General features: G+C 37.7%; 1 protein-coding gene across 2 annotated transcripts in view; it reads left to right on the forward strand.

Moving 5' to 3' along the window:
• The window catches only part of TRAPPC8 (trafficking protein particle complex subunit 8), an 85001-nt gene extending 65935 nt beyond the window's left edge, over positions 1-19066 (forward strand). For both annotated transcript variants that reach the window (XM_043443873.1, XM_043443872.1), the window contains exons 23-29: positions 399-467; positions 558-613; positions 1829-2002; positions 5237-5338; positions 10385-10530; positions 16775-16864; positions 18018-19066. In XM_043443873.1, coding sequence (XP_043299808.1) covers positions 399-467; positions 558-613; positions 1829-2002; positions 5237-5338; positions 10385-10530; positions 16775-16864; positions 18018-18252 — 872 coding nt within the window. In that variant the 3' untranslated portion in view covers positions 18253-19066. The remainder of the gene's footprint in view (positions 1-398; positions 468-557; positions 614-1828; positions 2003-5236; positions 5339-10384; positions 10531-16774; positions 16865-18017) is intronic.
• The last annotated feature ends 4382 nt before the right edge of the window (positions 19067-23448 follow it).

A 23448-nucleotide genomic window follows, 5' to 3' on the forward strand; every position in this document is an offset into this window, starting at 1 on the left:
TTTCTTTATATATAGTCCAACTCTCAACATCCATACATGACTACTGGAAAGACCATAGCTTTGACTATACGGACCTTTGTTGGCAAAGTAATATCTCTGCTTTTGAATATGCTGTCTAGGTTGGTCATAGGTTTTATTCCAAGGAGCAAGCGTGTTTTAATTTCATGACTGCAGTCACCATCTGCAGTGATTTTGGAGCCCAGAAAAATAAAGTCAGCCACTGTTTCCATTGTTTCTCCATCTGTTTGCCATGAAGTGATAGGACCAGATGCCATTAAACATTATTTCTAATGATGAAATGTTTTCCAGTTTGACTATAGAAATCTGAGTAATGAACTAGCTTTTACCATGTTACAAATGGAGAAAGATCTTTGAAATTTTCTCTTTTCTTTTCCTAGATGCCAAACTTGCCAGTAGAGAGAAGGGAAAGTTTTGTTTCAAGGCAACACAATGTAAGGAAGATGAAGGTAAATTCATTTTAGTGTCTCGCTTTCTAAAATGGTCATTTTCTATTTCATGCCAATGATATGATTAGTTTATTCTCCTCCATTTTTTAGTTACGGAGGCCTCTGAAAAATACACCTTTGCAGATATCATCTTTGGAAATGAACAGGTATGCAAGTAAACCTAATAGCATTTGATATTTAAAGTTATAGTTCTGGAGTATCTTGACTGTTTTGGCAAAACTGTTACCCTAGTAATCTCTAAATTCTTTGGTGGATGAACATGTCAGCTTTGTTGAGTTTTGCAACTTGATGTCATGCCCCCAAGCAAATAAAAATGCTATATGTAATATGCCGTTTTAATTAGTAATTTAACATTAGCTTTCTTTTAGATTGTAAGATACTCAGGAGATAAATTTAGCCCTTGGCATTAAAAAAAAGGAACAGGATTATATGAAAGAACCTATCTATTTGGAAAAGTGGTCATAGTGGAACATACAGATGATGATCCCCTGGATTTGGGAATATCAAACGGTTCTGAGACCCAAATAATAAGCTGTTTGTAATTTTGTTTTTTGGTAATGGGATAACTGTGAAAATTTTTTGTAATTTTCATAATGAGCGAACTATGTGAACAATGGTTTACCAGAAAAAAGTTCATGTCTGAGGGGGAAAATCTTATGTATTTATTAATATTTAATAATTAACTTGGAAGCTTAACATCTACTTAACAGAATTTATAATGCAGGAAATTAAGTGTCGAGATTCTACAGTGAAACACAGTATTCCATTAACTAGGGGAAATTCTGTAGTTCTGAGTCTGTTAAAAACCTTTTCTCTTATTCTCTCCCTTCAAGTGTAAAAGTCAAGTTAATGCTAATAACTTCATTTGAGTTGTGTTTCATTGGGTATCACCTAGTCTTCTAAGTATTTGATTGGGAAATACTTGTTATTTTTAATAGTAAAAAAAATCTTTTAATAGGAAAAAATAATTTAAAAAATTTTCTTTTTAACAATTTACTTTTTTAAAAAACTGAAGAATAATTTACAATATTTTGTTAGTTTCAAGTGTACAGCAAAGTGATTCAGTTATACATACATATTTATATATATGTTGTTCTTCAGATTCTCAACAATTAACTTTGAATTTTCTTTGAATACCCATTTGTCTTCCCTGGATACTTGGAAGGTCCAAGTTAATGTCATGGCAGTCTAGATTTAAGATTCAGGGTAATTTGAACCAAATGTTTTAGATGTTCAGGCATTAGGGTGGCCTTCTTATATTCAACCAAATTGATAAGAAATATGTAAGTTGTAGACATATAAATTTTGACAGGGTATATTTAATTGAAAACACATATAGACAAGTGATTTTCTTTTAACAGATAGTAAGTTCAGCAAGCCCATGTGCAGATTTCTTCTATAGGAGTTTATCTTCTGAATTGAAGAAACCACAAGCCCAGTCTTTGGTGCATACAGAAAAACAGTCAGTAGAGGATGTTATGAGATTAATCCAGAAGTGCAATGAGGTGGATTTGAATATTGTGGTGTTGTGGAAGGTATGTGTTGTTAAATTATTTCAGCAAGCCTCATTTATACTTGATTCTTAAGCTGAACAGTAAATGTAAGCTATTGTGTATATTTTTTCTGCTTAAATTTTCCAGTTTGAGTTTGAAAGCTGTTTTATAACTTTTTGTTAACAGTTCCGGATGACTTTTTTTTTTTTTTTGCCTAAAGGAAAAAAAATTCATTCAAATTAAATGACTTTGTTCTGTTACTTATTACTTACAAGAGGTACTGAGAATATTGTAAAACATGATAAGCTCCATGAAAGCAAAGTGCTATTATTAAACTCTTTATTGTGGGCATTTTCAAACTCTGTAAAAGGAAAAATAACACCATGTACCTCTAGGTACCCATTACTCAGGCTCTAGCAGCCACTAATTTGCTGCTGTTCATTTTCCACCTGTATTCCATTAGCTCCTTTATTTTTACCTTCATTTATTTTTTATGCTGTACTATATATTTTTAGTGACCATAATATTGCATCTATAAAAGCATTTTGTAAACTGCTTTTCTAGCAGATGAGGACTTTCTTGTTTAATATAACCCTGCCATATGATTATCTCACCCTAATTAACAGAAATTCTCTATAATTACCTAATTGTTGGTCTTTGAATTTTCCAGATTGTTTGAAAATATCATTTTAATTAAAAAAAAAAAATCAGATTAAATGCCATCTACACATACACATGGCAAACTAGAATGAGGTAATTTAGTCATTGGTCTCCCCTAAAGTCAACTGAGGGTTTCATCCCTGGGTTGGGAAGTTCCCTTGGAAGAGGGCATGGCAACTCATTCCAGTATTCTTGCCTAGAGAATCCCTACAGACAGAGGAGCCTGGCGGGCTACAGTCCATAGCGTTGCAAAGAGTCGGACATGACTGAAGTGACTTAGCACACACGCAAAGTTAACTAACTATAATACAGAGATTTATTTTTCACAGTATACCCTTTTTATCTTAAGTATGTGTTTTTAGAAATGATTCTACACTGAAATTTAAGGTCTTGCCTAGGGATATTCACCTGAACTATGTGAAGAGGTTTTATTTTTGTATTGTCTAATACAGAGGCCTAACATTGGGACATATTCATGTTAGATGATTGGAACATGCATTTTAAATTGTTGCACATGTTCTAGAGTGTTCTTTTTACTAAGCTGTACATTTTAAAATAAACTTTCTTGAAACCAAGCGGGCTTTACATGAGTTCCAATAACAGTACTTAAGCAAATTGACTTTTGTTGATTATAGAAGGTGAAGATGCTTAATGCTTAAAGGATAAATTACACACTGTTTTCTTGAAATAAAATGTCCTTGAAGCTTTGAGTCAAGAAAATTCTATTTTTAGCCTCAGTAGCATTGCCCCTTTATGTAAACCAGCCATCCATTAAATGTATAATAGACCATATGCATTTGTAGCTGTCACTCCACAGATTCCTGCCATGTAACAATTATAATATATCCAAGACAGGATCTTGAGTAATGTATGCTGTATTCTGTACTTATTGTTGAGCCCACAGTAACCTTGGTTGCAGGGGTGAGTTATCATTTTAAAAATCACCCTGAATGAAAATCAACTACTATTATTGCTGATCACATGAAGAAGAAGAAAACTACCCAAGATTGTGATGCTCCTTAGTTAGGGAATGGAAGTTTGAATAGATTAAAGGATGGGATATTGTCTGGTAGTGGCTAGTATCTGTGGTAAGTTTGTGATTCAGCTCATTTGAGAAAGTGACTAGTAGATTTTCCTTAGTGAGGGCTCTGGATAATGCCCAAAGGATCCCCTTGACTGAAAGAAAACTTGACAGTTCATTTAAGTTGTGGAGTGGATGCTTAGGGAACATAGCACTCTAATAAAATATGATTCAGAAGAAAACTAAGACCTTGGACAACATTTTTCTTTAAAAGATAAATTAGTTGTAAGGGGCTATAATGAAAGTGTGAAAGTGTTACTCACTCAGTCGTGTCCAACTGTGCAACCCCATCCAGGCTCCTCTGCCCATGGGATTTTCCAGGCAAGAATACTGGAGTGGGTTGCCATGCCCTTCTCCCGGGGGTCTTCCCAACCCAGGGATTGAACCCAGGTCTCTTGTATGGCAGGCAGATTCTTTACCAACTGAGCCACCAAGGAGAGCCCAGGGGGTTGTATAATACAGCTTCTAATTATTTTTAACCAAAAATAAAAGTTTGTTTTGAAAAACGAAGACTTTGTGCAGGAGAGACTGCATTATAGGATTGAGCATGATTTTTTTTTGATCCCTTGAGACCACTGAAAGAGATGTATGTCCTGTGTCAGGACTTTATCAGCTGTCATCCTCTCGATTAAAGGTCACTTCATCAAATATTTATTTAACTCCTCCTGCATTTCTCAGTTGTGCGTGGATGGATGCTAAGCAGGCCCTGGGCCTGCCTGGGCCTTAGTGCAGCACTTCTCCAAGTGTGATCAACGGATGGCAAATTGCCACACATGATAAGTATAGAAATTGAAAATAAACATTTTAGGAATGTTTATAGCATTTGACTAAGTAATTTTGAATCTGTCGAGTCTAATAGTTAAAAAACATTGGGCTTGTCAAAAAAAAAAAGAATTTAACCATCTGTGTTTGCGTAATTATAAGTGTATCAGAGCCATTTAGAGATTTTATTTTCTCCAGGATAGAAGAAGTTCAAGAAGAAGAATTACATGCTGGAATAAGTTTTAATATAGATTAAATCAGGCCATTGTATAAGAAGAAAAAAGCCCTTTTTTTTTTTTTTAAAGCTTACATACTTAAATTTAAGATCTCCAAGGACATGGCGTTTCCACTGGATTTACAGTTGTATACTCACTGATTTTGCTCTACTATGTGATAACTCTGGTGCATCTTAGAAGCACAACTATAAGAAAAAGGCTTCTGCCCACATATTGTCAGTCCAGTAAAGAAAAAAGCTTGTGTCATGGTATAGCTTTTTAGGCTAGCTTCTTAAGCACTCTAGAGAAGATTGGGAAAGGTTTCAAGATTTGTTTCTCGAATATCCAGGCCAACTGTTTTATATTGAGGCAGAGCAGATTTTGACACTTCATTGATTGAATGAATGAATGAAAGTTAGAAATGCTGACACAGTCTTGAATCTTGGTATTTGATAGATATTAGCTATAATACCTCAACTTTCCAGCAGATTTTGCCTTGGTTACTTTTGAGGTTAACTGCCAAGCAGGGGTAACATTTTTGTGTTTTGTTCTTCTTAGGCTTATGTAGTGGAAGACAGTAAGCAGCTTATTTTGGAAGGTCAGCACCATGTTGTTCTTCGCACTATTGGAAAGGAAGCCTTTTCATATCCTCAGAAACAGGTAATGACATGTTTTGGGGCCTCCTGTGAACTTGTCGGGGTTTTTGTTTGGTTGTTTTGTGTTTTTGAAGGTGTCTGATTTCTGCAAGCTTTTATTTATTTGTTTATTTATTTTCCCATTTATTTTTATTAGTTGGAGGCTAATTACTTTACAATATTGTAGTGGTTTTTGCCATACATTGACATGAATCAGCCATGGATTTACATATATTCCCCATCCCGATCCCCCCTCCCACCTCCCTCTCCACCCGATCCCTCTGGGTCTTCCCAGTGCACCAGCCCCAAGCACTTGTCTCATGCATCCAACCTGGGCTGGTGATCTGTTTCACCCTTGATAATATACATGTTTTGATGCTGTTCTCTCTAAACATCCCACCCTCGCCTTCTCCCACAGAGTCCAAAAGTCTGTTCTGTACATCTGTGTCTCTTTCTGTTTTGCATATAGGGTTATCGTTACCATCTTTCTAAATTCCATATATGTGCGTTAGTATACTGTATTGGTCTTTATCTTTCTGGCTTACTTCACTCTGTATAATGGGCTCCAGTTTCATCCATCTCATTAGAACTGATTCAAATGAATTCTTTTTAATGGCTGAGTAATATTCCATGGTGTATATGTACCACAGCTTCATTATCCATTCGTCTGCTGATGGGCATCTAGGTTGCTTCCATGTCCTGGCTATTATAAACAGTGCTGCGATGAACATTGGGGTGCACGTGTCTCCTTAAGATCTGGTTTCCTCAGTGTGTATGCCCAGAAATGGGATTGCTGGGTCATATGGCAGTTCTATTTCCAGTATTTTAAGAAATCTCCACACTGTTCTCCATAGTGGCTGTACTAGTTTGCATTCCCACCAACAGTGTAAGAGGGTTCCCTTTTTTCCACACCCTCTCCAGCATTTATTGCTTGTAGACTTTTGGATAGCAGCCATCGTGACTGGCGTGTGATGATACCTCATTGTGGTTTTGATTTGCATTTCTCTGATCATGAGTGATGTTGAGCATCTTCATATGTTTGTTAGCCATCTGTATGTCTTCTTTGGAGAAATGTCTGTTTAGTTCTTTGGCCCATTTTTTGATTGGGTCATTTATTTTTCTGGAATTGAGCTGCAGGAGTTGCTTGTATATTTTTGAGATTAATCCTTTGTCTGTTGCTTTGTTTGCTATTATTTTCTCCCAATCTGAGGGCTGTCTTTTCACTTTGCTTATAGTTTCCTTTCTTGTTCAAAAGCTTTTAATTTTAACTAGGTCCCATTTGTTTATTTTTGCTTTTATTTCCAATATTCTGGGAGGTGGGTCATAGAGGATCCTGCTGTGATTTATGTCAGAGAGTGTTTTGCCTATGTTCTCCTCTGGGAGTTTTATAGTTTCTGGTCTTACATTCAGATCTTTAATCCATTTTGAGTTTATTTTTGTGTATGGTGTTAGAAAGTGTTCTAGTTTCATTCTTTTACAAGTGGTTGACCAGTTTTCCTAGCACCACTTGTTAAAGAGGTTTTTTTTTTTTCCATTATATATTCTTCTGCAAGCTTTTATAGTGAGATTTGAGTTGGGGGTTGGTGGCAGAAAGCTGATTAAAATTAAAAATGAACATAAATTGATTTTGAAGTTCACTAGCCCTTAATAAGAGCATTAAGAGGCATTTGTGATCCTGGAGTTTCCTAAGATATACTCTTTATTGAATCTAGAACTCATAGTTATAAAAAGAATTGACTTATGAGAGGACGGAACCGTATCCCCTATCTTACCTTGCTTATTGTTCAGCAGGCCCACACCATTGCAGAACTCCACGGGGCTGGTCACGTAGTGTAAAGGAGGGCCTCTGGAGTTGTACAGCAGCTGGTAGTACTGTTTGTTTTCTTAGTTCTCCTAAAGTACTGTTTAATCTTATCAAAAGTTCTCATATATATAAATAAAATGTAAGCATATTTAGTCCTATGATTCAAACAGTGACCTTGTATTATGTTCATAAATAATTGATTCTAATTGTCATGCTTTTCTCCCCGTTATTTTTGACAGCTTGTAGTTTGAAATAATTTTGAAACTTAAAGAGAAAATCTTATAAAGCTTTTCTTGGACCTTTCACTCAGGTTCACCACTGGTTAACATTTTGGCTTATTTGCTTATCTGTTAATGTACATAATAATTTTTTTCTTCATCATTCTTGGATTATCCCTTCCAAGTAAGTTGCAGACATCTTGCCTATCTGCCCCTAGATACTTGACTGAGAGAGTATTCCTGAAGACAAAGACAGTCTTCTCCATAATCACAAAAACCATTATTAATTCAGGAAGTTTAGCATTGATGCAATACTCATATATACAGTCTAAATTCAGATGTCATCAACGGTCTTGGTTATAAGGCTTGGTTTGCTTTTTTCCCATTCAGAATTCAGTCCAGGATCGTGCATGGTGTTCACTTCAATCTCTTAGTTATTTCTGAACCTTTATTTTTCAGTTATCATGTAGACATTTTTGAAGAGCCTTGGCCAGTTATTTTAAATATAGAATAATACTTTGAATATTTCTTATGATCAAACTAAAGTTACACATTTTTGACTGAAATACTTCCTAAGTGATGTTATATCCCTGTCAGTGTATTACTTAAGAAGGCACATGAGGGTCTCCCCTGATGGTCCAGCAGTTTTTGCCTTTGAATGCAAGGGGTTGGTTCGAGCCCTGGTTGGGGAGCTAAGATCCCACATGCCTCAGGGCCAAAAAACCAGAACATAAAACAAAAGCAATATTGTAACAGATGCAATAGAGACTTTAAAAATGGTCCACGTCAAAAATTTAAAAAAATAAAAAGGCATTTGATATTAATTCGTCCCATTATAGGTGATGGATCATTTGATTAAGATATTACCCACCATGTTTTTCCACCATATTACTATTTTTTCTTTTTATTTATAAGAAGAAGTAATAGTGGGGAGATAATTTGGGACTATGTAAATGTCTGATTTCTCATCAAAGTTAGATATACTAGCTTTATATTCTGTTGGTAATATAATTTGAATTGATTTTTACTTTAGTGATGACTAATGGTAATTTTCTGTTAGGTTTAATGAAGATATATTTAACCCCAAATCTGTTTCTTACTTTAAGAAAGTTGTTTTTCTCAAACTGATTTGATTAATTAAAAATCTCATTTTATTTATAAATTGTCATATTTTGATAATTTGGAAAGGCAAGATTTTCACTTATAAAATGAAACAAGGTGTTCTGTATAAAATTTACTCATGTTATATTCCCATTTTACAAAAATACTGTCTAGGGCATATCCTTTTTATTTCTCTGTATTTCACTTTTGAAATATTTTACATGATTAGCTGAGTTGCGAGATGTGGCATGTTCATCATATTGAGGATAATATATATAGAGCTCAGAGACTTTTGGATTGATGACTTAGTGCAATTTACTTGCATAACTTGATAAACTTTCGCTTACTTATAAAACAGGAGAGTATTTTATATCTTACCTCTCTTGTGATGGAACTCTGTCTTGGGGTATAACTGTCTGTCACCCTTATTGGAAAAAACTACTGTACAAATTGTCCAGTACTTATTGTGAAAATTGTTGCTGCTTTTAAGCTGAGAGAGAGGGAAGCTTCTGTCAGTATTCCCTTGGTAAATTAGCTTCAGGTTTTTGGTATCCTTTTATGGCTGTTGTTCATGTGTTTGCCTCCTGGTAGGTGGTATGTAGAGATTTATTCAATATAGTTTAGAGGTCTCAAATAACAGCTTGTTTATCGTAGATGATTATACTATGTTAAACAATAGGATACTTCTTGAACTTTTTATTAAAGTTTAACAAAAATGCAGAAGAGCCACTTTTCACAAATTGAAGAACACTCCAGTATAAGCAGGACCCAGATTAAGAAAGGGAATACGACGTGCACTTCAGAAGTTCGGCTCCTTCTGGCTTCCAGTCACAAGTTTTTCCTTCTCCAGAGTAAACCTCTACAGTCACCTTCCTCTCACTCATAAGTCAAAAACAAATTTGAATATTGCTTTTGAGGCTGTATAAATCAAGGATCAGCAAACTTTTTCTGAGAAAAGCTGGATAATAAACATTTCTGACTTTGCTGGCCAGGTCTTTGTCTGAATTACTCATCTCTGTTGTCCAAAAGCAGCCATAGCCAGTATATAAACAAATGGATGTGGCTCTCTTTCCATAAAACTCTCTTTACAAAAACCAGAGGCAAGCTTGCTTTGGCCCATGGGTTGTGGTTTGCCAGTCCTGGGTGTAGATCAGATTCTAACTAGGCTACCAAGAATTAAAAAACAAAATTTTCTGATGGTAAAGGAAAACGGAGAAAAAAGTAATGAAGGAAGAGGACTTCCATGGTGGTCCAGTGTTGGGAGTCTGCCTATCAATGCAGAGAACATGGGTTTGATCCTTGGTCTGGGATGATCCCACATGCCTGGGGACAACTGGGCCGGTGAGCCACAACTGCTGAAGCCCATGCCCCTCGAGCCTGTGCTCCACAGCAAGAGAACCCACTGCAGTGAGAAGCCTGTGTGCTGCAACTAGAGAGGAGCCCCCACTCACTGCGGCTAGAGAAGGCACACCCACAGCAAGGAAGACCTAGTGCGGCCAGAAATAAATAAGGAGAATATTTTTAAAAACGCACGAAGCAGATGATATACAATTGAATGTCTATAGCCTAAGTACTAAGCAGTTTTATTAGATGAGAACCACAGCAACTTTTGAAATTATTATTATTGTGAACCCTTTTTTATATGTGAGGAAATTACCCAGGATCATAGAACTATTATGTGTGATTGTTGGATATCAAGTTAACACCAGCACATAATAGAGAATGAATAAATGATTACAGATCCTAATTTTTTATCGTAGGTTGTATTGCACATGATTCCTACTGTTTGTTAGTTTTTACAGCAGAAAAAATATTGTATATGCTTTATTTTATTTCCACTGGTTTTTTTTTTTTAATTTCCACTGGTTTTAAGCTTCTTTTGTTTGTATCTGTTATACCTTATTTTAAGAAGGCAGTGTTTTCATTGTCGTATTTTTTCTTTTCTCAGGAGCCACCAGAAATGGAACTATTAAAATTTTTCAGGCCAGAAAACACTACAGTTTCCTCAAGACCATCAGCAGAGCAGCTTTCTAATCTTATTAAAACGAGTCTTCACTATCCAGAATCATTTAATCATCCCTTTCATCAAAAAAGGTTTGAGATGTATTTTTGTTAAAATTTTTCTGCAATGTACACACATGTATGTGCATGCACACACATCAACACATTTATTAATAGCATTAACACAAATATTGAAGAAGAAATCTAGAATAATATTGAGTATACAGAAATTGCCATTAAGTAATTTACCCGTTACTATGGTTATTATTACTGTAATTAAGAGATGGATATTTCCTCAGCCAATTAGTTGTCAAAAGTTTTCTTTTGATGAATATATTTATCATTAAGTCAAAAAGAAGGAAAAAAATAGTATAGCATTTTGTTTTTGTTTTAGATACAGAATAAACCTAAGACATGACTTTGGTATAGATTCATCAAACAGTTTAAATTTAGACAGCACCATTGACTTAAGGTTTACCAAGTGTTAAACTTTTGGGGGGATGATGTATTTATAATTTTGACAAATAGCTTGATTACATAAATTTGAGGTTCTAAAATAAAAGGTCCTAAGTCAGGTGATACTTCAAAAAGGAGCTGGTTTGCAGATAGAAAACAAATGGAGTGAAGTCTGTTAGAGCCAGTCTGTAAATTAGAATTGAAGATTGAAGGTGTGAGTTTTGGTGAAGTCACTGTGGGTAGGGGTAGGGAAGAGGTGGGATCGAACAAAAGAGAATGGTGACCCATAGAACAGTGGTATTGGAGAGATGAGCTAAGGAAAAAGGATTCCATCAAGAAGAATGGTTGAGAAGTAGCAGTCAAAGAATTAGGAAGACAAGATCAGTGAGTAGAAAGTGGGATCACAGAGGTGGAGCGAGAGCAGTTCAAGGAGAGGAAAGTGGCTACCAGTTTTGAGTGCTGCAGAAAAGTCGTTTCATTGGTTCTGACAGTAAAGAAATTGTTCCTGATTTTGAGAAGACTATTAACTGTATGGGAAGTGGAAGCATGACACAGTAGGTTTTGAGGAGAGATGGGGCTGGGAAGGAAGTAAGGATTCTAGTGTAGACCAACCAGCCTTTCAAAAAGCCTGACTGTGAACAGGGATCAGAGAATATCCTTCAGTATTGCTGTTTTCTTACTTAGAAGATATGGATGTATTTATGGTCTTGAAGGAAATGATAGGATGCAAGAAGGGCAACAAAACCCTTAATAGATGAAACGGTAACACTGAAAAGTGGCAGGATTAGCTTTGGACAGAAAGATGAAAGTAGGGAGAAAATTTTAACAAGTTTGCACATGCCTCCCTTTTAGAGAGTTTGTAGGAATGAGGTTAAGTACTCAAAGTTCTCTAGGAAATAAGAGGAGAAAGGGTAGAGAATTTTTAAAAGTGAAATTTGAGGATAACTACTGAGAGGAATGAGAAGCTGGCTGAGAACACACAGAGTGCTGGGCAACACGAAGACCTTTACAGAGACTTAGGAGCATCAGAGATATCTAAAAAGTAACTTGAATGGTGCTAACCATTTTTAAACCTTTTTATTGTGAAATATAACACATAAAAAGTGAAGTCATTCAGTCGTGTCCAACTCTTTGCCCACCACACTGTAGCCCACCAGGCTCCTCCATCCATGGGATTTTCCAGGCAAGACTACTGGAGCGGGTTGCCATTTCCTTCTCCAGGGGATCTTCCCCATCCAGGGATCGAACCCAGGTCTCCCACATTTTAGGCAGATGCTTTACTATCTAAGTCACCAGGGAAGTATAACACATAGAAAAGTTCTCAAAACTGAAAATGTGTGGCCACAGTGATTCTTTTTCACAAAACTAATACCCAAAAAATCATATCTAGGGAAGAAATTTAAAAATTGCTAGCAATCTCAGCAGCAGCAGCAACAATCTCAGAAGCCCCCTGTGTACTTGCTGTCCATCCCCAGTATTAGCAGTCATCTCTTTGCTCCTCTTTCATTATAATTTTCCAACCAAGTTTACATCTCTGTATTTTGATTTTTGTGGGGTTTTTGAACTTTATTGTATAAGTGGTATTATACAGAGTTTATTCTTTTTATGCCCAGTTTCTTTCAAACTAGCTTTACTAATTCGTACATCCCACTAGTAGTACAAGGGAGTTCCTTCTGCTGATATCTTCACCAACACTTTCTGTTGTCAGAGTTTTAAAAATTGTAGCTATTTAAGTTATTTTTAAATACTTTTGGTCTTAAATATTTGTCTAGGTCTTAATTGCTTGGTACTCAGTCTGTGTGCCTTTGACTGACAGAGGCATGCTGGGATCACTTGGGGAAATTTTTTAAAAAATACAGATGCTTTGATCCTACTCCCAGAGATTCCTGTTTGATTGGCCGAGGGTCGGGGGCAGGACATCCAGAGTTCCTGAAGTTCTCCAGGTGACTCTAATGTGCAGCCAAAGCTGAGGAAAGAAATGTTTTATCCCTACTGAACCTGTCTTGACTTCACACGCATCCATAGATAGTTTTGATTCCACAGTGTTTCATTTTACCTCACACTTCTGCTTTGTCCCTATTTATCAAACCCTGTCCTGCTTCATGTATTTCCTGAACATCTTAGATTCCACGGTGCTGCTTACTGTTTAAGACCTGGGCTGTGTGTTAGAGGCTGGAACATGTAGGACTTCTCATTTTGTTAGGGTTGAAAAGCATCATAGAAACCTGGTAGTGCAGGGAAGTATGTAAAACAGGATAGATTTGGTCAAACTAAAGCAGAACAGTGAGCTAAAATAAAGCACCACAGAACTCAAACTGTGCATGGAAGTATGTGAAAGCAAGGAAGGCTCGAGAAGGATGACATACAGCAGTTTCTTCCAACTTGGCTGCACATTAGAATCACCTGGAGAATTTTTAAAATCCTGATGTTCAGGCCAGTTAAATCAGAACCTCTGAGAGTAGGACCCAGGTGTCTGTATATTTTAAATAAATCCTCAGATTGCCACAATAATGCTTTGTGAGACACCACTCCAGAATTCAGTAGCTTACAGGGTACTTATTCCCACACTCATGGGTCTGCAGAGCATTGACAATTTCACTGATTGTCCTTCAGGTTGTGGGTTGGTTGGATTCATGTCTGTGCACATGTATTTTGGGGGTCAGTCCAAATGGGCAGCAACTAGCTCTTCTTCTCATGGCATATCTCTGAAGTACAGAAAGTGAGCCACGTTGCAGTAGCACATTTAAAGCTTCTGCTTGCATCAGTCATTATCACTCCATTGGCCAAATAGCCTCTCCTTCACAGTCAACAAAGATGATCCCCCATCACACAGCTGGAAGGTGAGGGGAGTGAATAATTGTTAAACAATCATCACCATTACCACAGTAATCAGGGTTTAGAATCGGTGAAGTAGAGGGTCAAATGACTGGATATACCTGTGAAACTGAAGATCAGAAGCATAATGGAGTGAGAGAGCTGGCGATTATGGTCAGTGAGTGGAAAAGCTGAGGAGTATTTCAGAGGTAGTTATTTTAGGTGACTAAAAAAAAAAGTTCACAGTTAAGTCATGAAAGATAGATGACTGAGTTTTGAATACTCCTGGTGGTTATGGATGTGATAGATCAAGGGTTTGAGAAGGAGCTGAATAAATTGTCTACCTAAACAGTGAAGTTCACCAAAAAGATGACAAAATTCAGGATTGAAAAGAAGAAAGCAAACTCATGCAGAACCTTGTAATAAATGAAACCGGTAAGATGATGTGGAAGAGAAGCCCTGTGCAGTGCTTTCTATCCAGGTGGCAGGCCTCTGCTTGACCCACATAGTAGATGAATCAAGGGTGGGGTGGGGAGAAGCAGATGCTTCCCTCAATCTACCTCCGATATTTCAAAATGCTTATCCCTTCCCCTGCCCCAAGGAATCTCTGTTGCACTGAGTTACGTTCCTTGGTTTAGTTTGTCAGTTTGAGGGCAAAGAAAAAGAATAAAAACCTTGGAGTAGTTTATGACAAAAGTAGAGGTGTTTTTATAGGAGAGAGAGGAGGAAGAACTCAGCAAGTGGTATTAACTATATTAACGAGACATTCTGGCCTGAGATGCGGAAGATCCTGGAAGAGAAACAGTATCTGTCATGGCGAGGCCTGTAGAGGCAGCTGTGTCCTTAGCCAGATTTCAATTAAAGTGAGATGTGGACACACAAAGAGAAGAGACTGAGGATCTAGAGGAATGTTCTTAATGCCGTGGAAGGGGGGCGGCGGGACAGGAGGCAACTTGGTCACGGCAGTGGGACACGGGTCAGCAAGGGAATGAGAATATGGGAAAGAGCAAAGCGTCATACTGGGCTTAGCTGCCATAGCTCCTCACAATAAGAAGTCATGTTAAATAGTGTTTGTGAAGCTTTTGAACTTGTGCTAGGCATTATTGTCAGCGCTTAGCATATTTGATCTTACCCAGCCACAAGAAACTCAGGAGATGGGGTAAAGTTATTATTCCTAGGTTACAGTTGAGGAAACTGAGAAACAGAATTGTTGAGCTGACATGTGAATCCTAGCAGTCTGACTCTAGAACTCATGCCTTTAATAATACCAGATTTTAGTGGTGGGGGAATGGTTGTTAGCAGTTTGGTCTCAAGGCACTGTTTTTGGCTCATCAGATGAGCGTTGTAGAAAGGCTGTTGTGTGAAGCAGTGACTTTTCAAAGGTAGTCCCAGAGCAGCAGCAGTTGGGAACTTAATAGAAACACAGATTTTGGGCCCCACCCAGCCCTTCTGAATGAGAAACTCTGGGGATGGAGCCCCAGTCTCTTTTATCAAGCATTCCTGTGACTGTGGTGCACGTTGCAGTGGGAGGATCGCATGTCAGGTATGAGAAACACCCAGGTGAGATTGGTTTACATCAGAACACTAATTCAGAGGTGATTAGTAAACCAAGAGATGCAGTGACTTGAACTTGTAAGGAATGTGAATTTTGAGTGAAGTCACCAGCCTCCAGAGCTGTGTAGGAGACAGAATTGATAGGAATTTGTGACGAGTAGTAAAAAGTTGGGGATAGGGGGCTAATGAGGCAATAGCCCCCATTCCCACTTTAAAAAAAAACCAAACACTTGGGATGATGCCCAAGCTTTGCTGGGGAGATGAGGGTGCTATTCAGTGAAACAGTGTTGGAGGAAGAAGAGGAGTGAAGATAATGACTTCAGGGTTAGGAAGCATCCAGATGTCCTCATTTCTTCTTTCACTGGAAGCATTTAGATAGAGCATGGAGGATTTGAGGCTCAAATGGTAACACTGTTAGAGTTCCTGAGGTTTTGCTTTGGGTTACAAGTTCCATGACTGGAATCTAACTTGATGAGGGGCTCTAGACTGGACCCCCAGTCGTTAGTCTTGGTTGTCCTCCATTCCTGTGAGAAGTTTGTGGGGGAGGTCAGGGTGGAGCACCAGTATAATCTAAGGATGAGTTTTTGAAAGTATCTTAGCTTTTGTCTAGGGAAATCTGTTATTTGCAGTGTGGTTTAGGAATCGTTTCTTAGTAAGAGGATATAAAATTTCTGAGAGGATAAAATATATTATCTGAGCAGAATTTTAATATTGTGTGAGCTCATAAGATTTTTTTTTATTATCTCTCTACTATTGTTCTTTATGTTAATAGGGTAAAATATTTTAAGTAATAGTATGTAACCAGGCTTCATGTGTGCATAGATTATGTTCATTTATTATGTTCTTAATGTGTACTCTGCACCAGTCTGTTCTTAGATCCTCTTCTCTCACTCCGTCCTTTCCCCTGTGCTGTAGTGACTTACTGATCATAAAGTGAGATCAGAAACTAGGTTAACTGAGCAAATAAGTCTACTTGAAAGGGCTTTTCTCATAACTTGCTATACAGAAATAATTCTCATAGTTTCCCAAGCGTGATGGCTTCTGTGCAGATTTGATAGGATAGCAAATGTCAGTCTAGGCCAAGTTCTCAAAGTTAAGTAATTTTTGAGAAACACAAAGAACAGCATTAGTTGGCGTTTTCACGATTTTTTTTTCCCTCCATTTATCTTTCTTAGTTGCAGTTATTTCCTTCTGTTTTTCATTTTGGGAAATAACCACTTAGAAACATTTTGGTTATTTTTAAAGATTAGCTTTAATAAAAGGAAATAAAAATGGTTTTGTGAATGTATATATTCTAATATTTAGTATTCAAGCATTGTATTAATAATATGTTTTACTTCTTATTTATGTAAATCATCTGGCTTGAGTGATTTTAGAACTCAGTTTTTTCCCTTACTTGAATATAATTGTTTTTGAGGATCTTATGCTGCTAGGTAATTGTAAGTTTTATTTTCAAGAAACTGTTTTTGTTTTCAATACCCCATTAATCTTTTTTGGTTTTTCTTTTCCACAGCCTTTGTTTAGTACCAGTGACCCTTTTACTTTCCAATTGTTCCAAGGCCGACGTCGATGTAATAGTTGATCTTCGGCATAAAACAACAAGGTAAAGATTTATTTAGAGCAAGCTTGTTTTGTAGTTAAAGATTGAGTTGAAAGTAGTTTAATATTTCGAAATAATTATCTAATAATTATTATCTAATATAGATATTAGATAATAGATAATTATTATCTAATCTATCTAATATAGACACAGTTTACTCAGACATACCCTTTTTTGTTTGGTATTAAGAAGTGTTAGCAAAGGGACTTGCCGACTCTGCTCTCCCGAGGCAGGCATCCCAGGTTCGATTCCTGGTCGGGGAACTAGATCCCACATGCCACAGCTAGGATTGAAGATCCTGTGTGCTGCAGCTAAGACCTGGCACAGCCAAATAAAAAAAAGAAGTGTTAGAGAAGAGTTACAGAGATTTGTCTTAGCATTTCAGTAGTCAGAAATGAAAACTGGTTTCTAAAAGCAGCAATTCTGGCCAGAGATGACAATTTTTATAAAAGCTTGTTGGTGATAAAGAACTCTAAACTTGAAAATCAGTAAGTTCATGATAGAAGTTTTTTTGTCTTGTTTTCTGATTTATAAAATAATGCTTAACAGCAAAAAAAAAAAAATGCAGGTCTGTACCGGCACTCTTAAGAGCTAGGTGCTTTTCAGAATTCAGAAAATTTGGAATCTATAGAAAAACAGTGTGAAACATATGCTGATTATTAATTACAGTATAACACTGCAAACAGGATCTGGGTCAGCTCTCTGAAATCCGAACATGTTTTGTGTATCATAAATTAATTAACCAATGTCTTATTGGTAGACACTGGGTTGCTTTCCATATTTCAATATTATAAAGAGTCTCAGTATTGTAACCATTCTTATATATACGTTTATCTTTATGTGTGGAGAACCAGGTGGTTAAAAGCTCAGGTTTGAAATCAGGTTCCCTATTTACTGGCTGCTGTCGTGAGTGTTAAATGAGATAATTCATTCTTAGCATTAAGTCTAGAACATAGTAACTGTTAATAAATGTTAGTTATTATAGAAATAGTAATATTAGTTATTACTATTGATGTTATTATTAACAAACAGTTGGCATCATAAAATAATTTCTAGAATTAGAGTTGCTGGATGAAAGGGATGTGTTACTGGGGCTTTGGGAAAAAATTCCTGAAGAAAAAATACCTTCCAACTTACCCTTTTCCTCCTCCCTTAGCCCAGAAGCTTTGGAAATCCATGGATCATTTACATGGCTGGGACAAACACAATATAAACTTCAGCTTAAAAGCCAGGAGATTCACAGTTTGCAGCTGAAAGCATGCTTTGTCCACACAGGTGTTTATAACCTTGGAACTCCTAGGGTATTTGCCAAGTTATCGGACCAAGTCACGGTGTTTGAAACAAGTCAGCAGAGCTCCATGCCTGCCCTGATCATCATCAATAATGTGTGACAACTTACAGATTTGTACTGAAATCCACGGGAATCAGTTTTATTTTACTGAATGGGTTTTACAGCAGTATTTGAAATGCCTAACTTGTTCGGGAGGTTGGTGTTGGATCACTGCAGAATACTTTTGGTTTGTCTATTTGTTGATGATGCAAAGCACGTTGGACTGAGAATACTTAAATTCTTTTTTTGTATTTCTTTAAACCTTGGTAATAATTTACATGCTCATAATACAGAATTTCAGCATATCCATGCACCTTATTAAGCCCCATCTTAAAACCAGTGTCTAAGTCTGCTGTTACAGCTTACTGATGGTATATGAACATTAGGAGATGATTTGAAGGAAGAAAGGGCCTTGTTGGCAATACTCCTGTTAAGCCATTAGTCTATAAATTCCAGCTTTACTGTGAAGTTCTATAGAGTGTTAAATACACGGTTTCTTGTCTTACTTCACACAATTCTCTAAAATCAGTTTGAACTTTGGTTATGAGTCTTCATACTTCAGTATCTGGTCGTTCCTATGGCTTATACATAACTTTGTAAAAAGAAAAAAATTTTTTTCTGATGCTTTGAATATAGTTTTGAAAGGAGTTTGACTTTCCTCCCCCCTCATTCATCTCAGCATAGAGTGCACTATTTCACAATATGAGATTTTTGTCATTTAAATTATCATATTCTTTATTATGTAACTTTAACAATTGAGTTGATCTGTTTAAAATATAAATCTACTCAAGTTAATTAAAAATAAGCTTTTAAAAAATGTATTATATTTATAACAAATGTACTGTAAATAGAATAAAGACATGCTATTCACTGTATAGATTTATTAGATGCCTTTTAAAAAAATTCTGAGAACTTAATATATTCTTTATTCAAAATCAGTGCCAACCATATTATTATAGCAGGTAGCAGATGAGTTTCCTGAGAAGGCATTACCTTTGTTTCCAAAAGTGAAGAACAGTCTTTATTCCTACAGTCCTTGGTGGCTGTGTTATAAAAATGAGCAAATGAATTTTGTCTTTATATGTGTCATGTCTGATAACCAGTTACAACTTTGATAATCCTTTCATATCTTGGGAGAAAGGAAGATCTATGCTTATTGACACTGTTGTAAATAACCACAGTGCAGATTCTGATGCTGGTTATGGAGGACTAGGTAATTTAGCTCTCCTGCTGAAGAAAAGCAAAATGTCGGAACGAAATCAAAGAAAATGTTTTACTACTAAAAAAAAGCATTGTCAGTATAGTTCATTATTAGAAGACCAGAATCCAGGAGAAGAAGTCTAGAGAGATGAGACTTGGGCCTTCTTTGCCTTGGGAGGTTTGCCCACGTGGGAAGAAGCAGCTGAGAAGCAGAGCCTACAGTTGACTGACTTTGAGACAAAAAGTATAGGTCAGGAGAACTATTTGAAACTGAAGGAAGGAGAGAAAAAGGATGGAAAGTAGGCCCCCAAAAGATAAGAAACCTACTGGATTCTGTAAGAAAGTCTTATATCTTTTTTTGGAGTCTGAGAAAGGGGAAAAGATAGGGCAGAAGCATTTGAGAATTTTCTGAGATGGACAAGTTACAGATTCAAGTAGTTCAGTAAATCCCAGACAACATAAATAAAAAGGAACCTGTATCCAGATGCATCGTAGTGAAACTGCTGGAATTTAAAGGCAAGAGGAGAACCTGTCCTGAATACAGAAGACAAAACTTCCATGAGTGAATGGTAGCAGTAATTCAACTGATAGCAGACTTCTGAACAAAAATAATGAAAGCCAGAAGATAGTTCCTTTCAGTCCTTTGAAGATACCCTACTAACTGCTAAGCCTGAATTCTAAACGACAAGGATACCTGTCAAGAAGGGAAGTGAAACAAAGATATTTTCAGACAAAACCAGAGTTTGCTTCCTTCCTGGTGACTGAGGATAATGGTGTCTGTGTGCGTGTGTGTGTGTGTGTGTGTGTCTGTACGTGTGTGTGTATGTGTATGTACGTGTGTGTGTACCTGTGCGCACACATACTCCATCATGTCTGACTCTTTGCAGCCCCATGGACTGTATTCCACCAAGCGCCTCTGTCCATGGGATTTTCCAGGCAAGAATACTGAAGTGGGTTGCTATTTCCTCCTCCAGAGGATCTTCCTGACCCAGCCGTCGAACCTGTGTCTCTTGCGACTCCTGCATTGGCAGGCAGATTTTTAACCACCGAGCCACCTAGGAAACCCTGTGATGTCTGCCTGAATCTAAATCTTTACACTCATTCTCCAAATGAAGTATACAAATCAACAAGAGCAGATGAAACCATGCCTACCCTGTGCTTTTAGCATAACTAGACAGAATACTAACTTCAGACTATCTGCACATAATCTGAAAATTTAGCCTTCAATTCCAGCTGCCTATCTTGACCATCTATGGCAAGTCTTTGTAGAACGGATGGATGTGGGGAAGACAGGAATCTGGAAAGACACTGTGGAAGGGAGATAAGAGAACTGGGCTTAAGGATGAGCCAAAATCACTCAACAAAGAGACAGTCATTCTGACTTAAAAATACGAGACATCTGGTAGACCAGAGCTCTTGTGACAGGCAAGGCACTTGAAGCTTTGCAGTGGGGCATTGTAGGAGCAAGGAGGTGGGGGGCGGGCACAGGGTCTGTCCATCACATGGCTAAGGAAGTACCTCCTGATAGGAATTAGAGTGTTGAGTATTTTGAGGCTTGTGCAGCTCAAATCAAGTGAAATTTTTCCATTAGATTTAGACCCTTTTGCTGGAGTTCCAGAACACTCCATTAAAACAATCTAGAGGGCTGAAGATAGGATGGGAGGTGGGAGGGAGGTTCAAGAAGGAGGGGACGTACGTATACCTATGGCTGATCTGTGTTATTGTGTGGCAAAAATCAACACAATATTGTAAGGCAATTACCCTTCAATTAAAAAGTAAAATGCAAAATATTAAAAAAATGCAAGTGCCTGTAGGTACCCCGATAGCACACCCTCATCAGTCTTTAAAACGTAAGATTTCTCAAGCAGGCTATAAGGGCAGTGATACTTGGAATGGAACACAGAGCAGTGTCTAGAAGGGCGGATGTGTGGCGAGCTGCTGGGAGGAGCAGAAATTGGGGAGAGAAGGAGGAAAGGATAGGATGCTTAAGGAAAGAAAGTTTGATCTATTTCATGATTTTGCTTAGGGTCAGTCATATTTGGTGTTTCTCACCTCAGGATAAAGGTTTGGGTGTCCTGTGTCATCTGTCCTTGCCTTGCCTCCCCATGTTTTTGTTTTGATTTTTAAGCTTTGATTGACATCAACTTTCCTAAAACTTGTTAGCAGTTCTCAGTCCCTTACCTATTTGAATTACTGTGTACTTGATGGCAGGAAAGGACACATCTGATAATTGGATGTTTGTGAAAGGCAAAAAGCAAGTGTTCATTTTCACATGTGAATGAATAGTTCATTAGTTAACTGAATATTCTACCAGGATGTAGTGTATAAAACCATCTGAAATCTTTTTAAGATCTAGCAATCTTGCTTAGAAAGTCAGCTCTCAAAATAACTCTTTGGGACTTCCCCTGGTGGGCCAATGGTAAGGAATTCGCCTGCCAATGCAGGGGACATGGGTTCGATCCCTGATCGAGGAACATTCCACACGCCACGGGGCAGCTAAGCCCATGAGCCGTAACTACTGAGCCCACTCCCCCTAGAATCCATGCTCCACAACAGGAGAAGCCCAGGGCCCCACACCTGGAGAGTAGCCCCTGCTCACAGCAACGACGATCAAGCACAGCCAAAAACCAGTTAGAATAACTTTTTGAGCTAGAGAAGAGGCGTTTGACTGCAGGAGGCAAACAATAGGGAATTTTAACGCAAAGCACAGAGGAAGAGGAGGAGGGTGCTTGGAAGGGAGCTTTCATCCTTGAAGGAGAAGGGCTATGGGTGGGCCAGGATGGCTGTACTGGGGCAAGTGGACCCAACCCTGCTGCCACCAGACAGCAGACTGTCTGTCCCAGTCTGTCCCCGCAGCCCTCTGGGGGAGCTGCACAGAAGTGAGGAGAGATCAATAACCCCATTTTCCAAGTTCAGGAAAACAGGCTCCTGAGAGCAAAGCTGCTGATTGATGCAGGCATCTCATCTACCCTGCCACACCTTCTGCCTGAATTCTTGGTGCAGGCTTGTGGCAAGGTGGAGAAGAAAGTCACCTCTGGGGGCACATATTTCCTTCTTGTACGTTAAGGGCTGTGATCTGCAGGGGGGACAAAAAGCAAATTTGAGCGTGAGAGGGAGATATAATGAGTAGGTAGGTGTGAAACCATACACCTCAGATGGGACTGGAACCCACAGTCTTCCAACTGGTAGAAACACTCAATTCAGATGTGATGATGGGTGACAAGATTCAGCTAACCTTCAGATTGGATGAAGTCAGGTGGTAGAATCAACTGATGACTTAGTACCTGGAACAAGGACTGAATTTTAGCCTTTGGCCAAGAATGCCACTGCAATGAGAATAGGTTACTGGCCCAGCTAGATTCCTGAGCCCCAGTGTGGAGGAGCTTTATAATATTTTTAGCCAAGACACATAGCTTGAACTCCACTTAGATCTCCTTTATGTTGATGTCCAATGCTAATGTCTGCTGGGAGAGCTGATATTTGAAAGGCTTTTGGTAGCCACTTCTGGATTTGTGGACTGACCAATTTTTCAAAAGCGAAATAACCATCCCCGGGTTAGATACTTGAAGTGTTTCTTAACTACTCCTAGGTGGTTAAAACCATTTAACGTACATATTTGTCACACTGTCTTTGGTAAAATATTTTAAAGTAAACTATACTCAATATAACATTTGATTCCCAAGGCACAATGTTCAAGACAGAATTTCCTTTTAGATTGATAAGAAGTGTAATAAGACTTAAGTCTTAAATTTAAGCACAGTATATTGTAAACTTGAATTTCCCAAATTGTCTTCCACTGAATAGGATGTTAATAGGTATTAGGTGAAAAAGTAGGGAAATACGGAATTAAACTAAAAAGTTATCTTAATTGCTCATGTGTATTTCTGGGGAGTTTCCCAAACATATTGATAGGGACCAGGCCTTACTAACCAAAGCCTTTTTCAGAACTAATGATAGGCTCATAGACGAGATTGGCAAACTTTTTCTGCCAAGTGGCAGATAGTGGTTTAGGTTTTGTGGGTCATATAGGCTGTTGCAACTACTCAGTTCTTCCCAT

This window comes from Cervus canadensis, chromosome 23 (genome assembly GCF_019320065.1).
Source record: "Cervus canadensis isolate Bull #8, Minnesota chromosome 23, ASM1932006v1, whole genome shotgun sequence".
In the NCBI taxonomy this organism is placed as follows: domain Eukaryota; kingdom Metazoa; phylum Chordata; class Mammalia; order Artiodactyla; family Cervidae; genus Cervus; species Cervus canadensis.